The sequence below is a fragment of the Grammomys surdaster genome, unplaced genomic scaffold, assembly GCF_004785775.1.
Source record: "Grammomys surdaster isolate TR1022 unplaced genomic scaffold, NIH_TR_1.0 125956, whole genome shotgun sequence".
In the NCBI taxonomy this organism is placed as follows: domain Eukaryota; kingdom Metazoa; phylum Chordata; class Mammalia; order Rodentia; family Muridae; genus Grammomys; species Grammomys surdaster.
The window spans coordinates 2,044,237-2,050,948 of record NW_021620775.1 but is presented as its reverse complement, the minus strand read 5'-3'; the positions used below and the strand labels follow the sequence as shown (position 1 = coordinate 2,050,948).

Here is a 6,712-nt window from a genome sequence, read left to right as displayed (position 1 = left end):
AGAGAGGGGCAGAGAGGGGCAGAGAGGGGCAGAGAGGGGCAGAGAGGCAGAGGCAGGATAATCATGAGTTTGAGGAGTCTGAGCTATTTGACTCTTCCTCTCCCCACCTCACATATTCCTCCAAAAGGCTGTGAGGTTGGTTTCCTGGCTGGTGCTTGATGCTTTATTTTACAGTGAATTTAGCTCTGTAAAGCATTTTAGCTCAAAGTAGATGAATAAGACTCCCCTAAAGCTAAGGGATGAAAAAAGATTCTCTCTCTCAGAAGTTAAATTATTATATGTCAAAACTGCAGTAGGTATAGGTTAATGAAGCATACTGAGTTTTATGGTCATAAGTAGTGGAGGGTCAAGACTGGCATGTCATTGTCACTGCAGAACCAGCAAACATTATTTCTAAGGTGCTGGAGAAGAAGCCTGGCTAGTGTGATAGTCTCCCACTGAACTGTATTTGCAGTCCCCAGGAGATTTCCAAAGAGTTCAACCAACCAGGGATTACAAATATTTGGGAAGACAAAGCACAAGTACTAAACATGTACACTTTTTTATTGTCATGAATAGCAAAGGAATAAAGACGGGTTAAATGCAAAACAGACTACCACTTTATATAAATGATTAAGCACCTAGGACTTGAGTACTTGGCAGAGTCCTGGCAGATACATACCAAATACCACTGGCCAGTTACATTTAAATTATCAGTTCTAACCTCTTTCCTGGTTGTCCTGGAGCTTACTATGCAGACTAGTGGCCCAAGTTTTTGACACTCCTTTTTTCTCTCTCTCTCTCTCTCTCTCTCTCTCTCTCTCTCTCTCTCTCTCTCTCTCTCTCTCTCCCCTTCCCTTTCCCTCCCCTCCCTCTTTTCCTCTCTCCCCCTCTCTCTCCTTTCCCACCTTTTGTGGGATTATAGAAATGAACCAGTATGACTAGCTGAAACTGTCATTAAAATTCAATGGTCTCATTGAGCCTGTTTACTATTTAAAAAATATTTCCCTAAATTTCTTTAACATGTTGACCTTATTCTAACATTGAGTATACTCCCAAAATCTTGAACAGTTAAAAAATGTAGCAAAGAGCCGGGCGGTGGTGGCACACGCCTTTAATCCCAGCACTTGGGAGGCAGAGGCAGGCGGATTTCAGAGTTTGAGAGTTCGAGGCCAGCCTGGTCTACAGAGTGAGTTCCAGGACAGCCAGGGCTACACAGAGAAACTCTGTCTCAAAACAAACAAACAAACAAACAAACAAACAAACAAAAAACGTAGCAAAGAATACTCTAATTATTGGAGATATCATACGGTAATTTAGTGGATAGGAGAACCTATACTTAAATTTTCCTCAACGATCATTGACCCTATACTGCAGCTCTTTATATAAGAATTACTTCTCTGCGAGTCAACTGCTTTAAGACAAAGGTAACACCTTAACAAATTTTACCAAAGTTAGCAAAATGATAAAATTAATTTAAATATAAAAATGTTCTAAAAATCATCCATTATCATTAAATATATCATGCACCTCACAGGAAATGACCAAGAATTAACCCTTCAAATACACTTGGAAAACTCACAATCCAACTGTCCTTACATTTAAAACATGGATACTGTAAACATATAATTAAATATAAATGTTTATATGAATATAAACATTTAATATTTCAATTAGCCCATAAGACAAAGAACAATATAAAAATATCTTAATACAAATGTAACCAAGTTGCATATTAAATGTGTATCTGTCACACATCATAAGACATCTGAAGCATTAACAACAAGCTTTGAAATACACTGTGGTAGTTTGCTAGAGTGCATTTTTTTTCAATCAAGTCAATTTCTACATCACAGAAAATAAAGAATTTTTCTTACCAATAGCATTATACCATTGTTCTTCACTGGTCCTGACACATCAGCTTTCAAAAGCTGGCTCTTCATATAAATAAAACCATAAAGATCCACACAAATATTAGAATTTTATGACAAACATTGGTTCTGTTTAAATTGCTTTAAAATGATTATGATATTAAAATTTAGGAAGTTTAATTCAGCAAATTTAAATTGTTTTAGAAGATATACACTTCTGTTTCTTGATACTGAAAGAACTCCTATTTGAATAAATCCTATCCTGTTAGCATACACAAGTTCTGGCATACAGTGCATGCCTGAATCTTGATGTTATCTAAACAGCAAAGGGCTGGGCTATTGTCCTTAACCAAACCCTTCCTTGAATTTATAATGAAATGGATTTACTTCATCGAGAGAAAAAAATGCTGCAGGGGAGGAGAAAGTGAAGCTATCAGAAATAAAAGTCACCAAATCTGATTTAATGCTTACTCCACTCCCCCCAACATTCCATAATTATTAAGAACTATTGAAATTAGTCTTTAGTCTGATCCAGAAGTTGATCAGAGCTTATTTTTTAAAACAAGACAAACTGGCATCAATTTGCAGAGAACTCCCCAAACATCTTAGACATCTTTGCTCTCCATGAGCAAAATACTTAATAGTTTATCTGAACCAAATGTGTTGTATTTATCTGTAATCTCAGCATTCAGGTAGAATAATGAGTTCAAGGTCAGTCTGAAAGCTATCTCAAAATGAAATGAAAAATTTTAAACCTGCCTGGAATTCCCAAAGGATTAATTTTACAAGTGCTTTACAGAGTCATCATCAACTTAAGTAAAACTTTAAACACAGCAATTTTAAGTATTATATTTTGTTTTCTTCTGTGAAGACTCCCATGTAGCCCAGGCTGGTCCTACACTTCCTATGTAGCTGTTTCTGATCTCCACATAAGTGTCATGACATGTATATGCTTGCCTCCCCCAGTGACATATACACACAGATCAAAAATTTTAAATAAACATTTAACTCTCCTTATTTTGAGATAAGGTCTCTCTATATAGCTTTTTTGTTGTTGTTGTTTTTTGAGACAGGGTTTCTCAGTGTAGCCCTGGCTGTCCTCGAACTCAGAAATCCGCCTGCCTCTGCCTCCCAAGTGCTGGGACTAAAGGCATGCACCACCATTGCCTGGCCCTCCATATAGCTTAATAAGCTGGTCCTAACCTCTTGCCTTAACTTTCCAAGTACTGAGATTACAAGCAAAATTACAGTAAAATTCAAAAAACACAGAAAAGGATGTTTCAACTAACACCACAACTGGCATAGATTTTCAAATTTACAACACCCACAGCAAATCCACAATTCAAAATTTATATGCCCTGGTTCTAACCCAATGCAACGAACAATTTTTATCTTACTTCTTACTATCCATATAAATATCTATGTAAAAAGAGTAACAAAATCTTAATCTTCCAACCATAGTAAGCGAACTGTTGACAGTGCTGCGGACAGAACTTCAAATCAGCTCCTAACATAACAATAAAATGACATAATATAGCTTAATGAATTCGTGGAAATTTTACAAAGATACCAGCTTCATTTTAACAAAGGTTTACTCAATACCCACTTTATCACTTCCCATCTCCGACTTTCTCTTATAATACATGCTTTTGTTTCTGTGTTTAGGCTTAAGGAAGACTATTGTGTCTAATATACACCAAACTAAGACTTTATTTACATTTGTCAAGTGAAGTCTTTGGTATGTTACAGAGCAACATGGGAGGTATAACAAAATAAGTTATATAATTAGGCCACACAATATAATTATCTATGTTGGGATTAATATAATGAATGAGTTTAACCTACACTATTTTAATCACTTTATTATATACTACTTTTATAAAAGAGCATTTTTATTTAGAGGTATTCCAAATGATTATTAAGACTAACCTCATGAGACAAAATAGTTTATCTAATAAGGTTTGGATTGTTTATTTGTTTACTGATTTATTTTATTGGATTTTAAAACAATATCATATAACCCTGGCTGCCCCTCAACTCCCTATGCAACTGAGGCTGACCTTGAACATGTGACCCTCTACCTCCAGAGTGCTGGGATCATAGGCAAATGCCATACTACCCAGTTTAGTTTGCATCTTTTAAATGTCTATTTAAGAAGGAAGGGGGAATGGGGAAAGTGAGAGAGTGAGACAATAGTGATACATGTAGGAAAGCGCCATATTCAACTATTATTTGTATGCTAACCTAAAAATTAATTTTAAAAATAAAGCTGGGTATGGTGGTGCATGCCTATAATGCTACCGCTTGGGAAAGAGGTAGGAGATCAAGAATTGAAGGTCTTTTCAGCTGCATAGGGAGTTTGAGCTCATCTTCTACTTCATGTGATCTGGACTAAAAATAAAAACTTCAAGTCTACTTATGTGATTCAAAACTTATTTCAACTATTCAAATAACTAAGGGTCTAGAAGTCTTATATTTCTTTCTCATGTATGTGACATTTCTGAAGTCCATGTTCAAAGAGTTAGCAAAGTGTTATAATGACTAGATAGATTTCAATTTTTTTCCATTATGAAAAATCCTACAGCAGACAAGAGTTTGAAACAGATTTACCCTGTAGACAGAAATAGTTGTAACTTGCAGGACTAAATAGCCTAGAAAGAAAAGTGCCTTTGATATCCAAGACAATGTGTATGTAAGATGAGTGGTAGCGGGGCCCACCTCTCATCCCAGCACTTGGGAAGCAGGAGGAGGAGGAGCTTCTTCTACAGACCAGTCTAGTCTACAGAGTGAGTTGCAGAGCAACAGGGACAAACAGAAACTCTTGTCTTGGGGGAAGAAAAAACCAACAAACAAAAGCAACAACAAAAGTCAATGTGTTAATTAACTGGTAGTAACCATCCTCTGGGTTGGAGGTAAGACGACAGAGAGGTAGGTGGTTTTATCCAGAAGGAAGACTAAATAATGTATATATAAACTCAAAAATCTTCACTCTCTGCCTAGATCTCAACTGAAGTCATTTTACTTTTAGCATCTTTAAAGCTATTTCTTTAACAAGCATATTGCCTTTTATTTGTTTTGTTTTGTCTTTCTAATATAGAGCCTCTTCATAGCACAGGCTGGCCTACAACTCATAATCCAGGGCCTCAGAGAAACTCAGCAAATGCTCTACCACCAAGCTACAAACAGTTAAATTTCTTATCTATGTTTTGGCTCAGCTGAGTAAATGTATTAACAACCCATAATACAAATATGATAAGTAGTAGCGTAGTCTTTATTTTGTTCTTTGAGACATGATTTCTCTGTGTAGCCCTGGCTGTCCTCAAACTCAGAGATCCACTTGCCTCTGCCTCCATAGTGCTGGGATTAAAGGTCTGTGACACCACATCCTGGCTACAAATTCTTATTTTTTATTGATTTCATCTACAGCATTAAGTAAGCAAGTATATCATCCTATTAAGAGCAGAAGAAATTGGGTATGGCAGTACAAAATTTAATGCCAGCACTCAGGAGATGCTGAAAAATCTCTGTGAGTTCAAGGTCAGCACATTCTATACTGAGTTCTACAATAGCTGGGGCTATACACAGAGAGACAAGATGCTGTCTCAAAAAAAAAAAAAAAAATCCAGGGTGGTGGTGGTACATATCAGCACTGGGAAGGCTGAGAGGCAGGTAGATCTCTGTGAGTTCAAGGGCAAGGAGTCTACAGACCCATATTTCCATACATTTCCATATTTCCAGGACAGCTAGGGCTACAAAGAAACCTTGTCTGGATAAACCAAAAAACAAAAAGGAGAATATAACTTCCCTAACCTCCAAAGCAAACAATGAAAGGCCACAGAACAAGCGCGCCTGCTTTAATTTGGCCACAGAAGACAATCTACTAAGAATTGTTAAGAGCATTCTCCCTTCATTTATCTTGGTCTCAATCTCTCCACTATTACAATACAAGGCTGGTGAAATAATGCCCTAAGGCGCATTCAACCAAATGTAGTGACACAACATCTTCAATCCCAGCACTCAGGGGGCAGAGGCAGGTGGATCTCTGAGTTCAAGGCCAGCCTGGTCTACATATTAACATCCACAGCTATATATAGACCCTGACTCTTAAAAAAAAGGAAGGAAGGAAGGAGGGAGGGAGGGAGGGAGGGAGGGAGGGAGGGAGGGAGGAAGCAAAGCAAAGCAAAGCATAGGCACTATGTACAGCCGGCTGTTGCATTCTTTCACCTGTAGGTGGCAATCTAATATTGCTAAGGAAAAATGGCTGGAATTAACTGAAATGTTCAGTGATTAGAGATAAGGTATTATACATCAATTTGTTTAGTCAATATGAAAGGGGGTAGCTTTTAAAGTATGTCCCAAGAAAAAGATAAGATATATGAAAGATATAAGAAAGATGAGGGCTGGGCATGATTGACAAAGGCCTTTAAAATCCCAGCACTCAGAAGCAGAGATAGGCAGTCTGAGTTAGCCAACCACGGCTCAATAGTAAGACCCTCTCCAAAACCAAAAATATAAATAAATAAAGCCTAAAATATGTAGTAAAACACTTAGCCATTAAATTGGTGATGAAAAAATAGGAAACAAGCAAAGTGCACCATAATACAGAGACTAAAAGTGGATTCTGAAGAGGGTAGTAGGGAGGGACACTAATTAAAACGAAGTATATTATGTGTGCACATGCACACATAATAATGAAATTCACTACTTTATAGATCAACTTAAAATTGTAACAAAATTAGAAGAAGCAGCAGCAGAAGAAGAAGCCGCCTAGCACAGAGGTGGCATACACCTGTAATCTCAGTATTTTGCAAAATTAAAGAAGGGGGAGGGAGGGGGGAGAAAGGGAGAAAGAGATGAGAGAG

The 6,712-nt window shown here is 37.2% G+C and overlaps 1 protein-coding gene across 3 annotated transcripts in view; it reads right to left on the bottom strand.

Annotated features, from left to right (window-relative positions):
- Positions 1–6,712, bottom strand: part of Atp13a3 (ATPase 13A3) — an 81,202-nt gene that overhangs the window by 60,444 nt on the left and 14,046 nt on the right. For 2 of the 3 annotated variants that reach the window (XM_028753753.1, XM_028753754.1), the window contains exon 1: positions 1,857–1,927. The exons of the other annotated variant lie outside the window; for it this stretch is intronic. In XM_028753753.1, coding sequence (XP_028609586.1) covers positions 1,857–1,922 — 66 coding nt within the window. In that variant the 5' untranslated portion in view covers positions 1,923–1,927. Of the gene's footprint in view, positions 1–1,856; positions 1,928–6,712 lie in introns of those variants that run through there. 3 annotated transcript variants of the gene reach the window in all.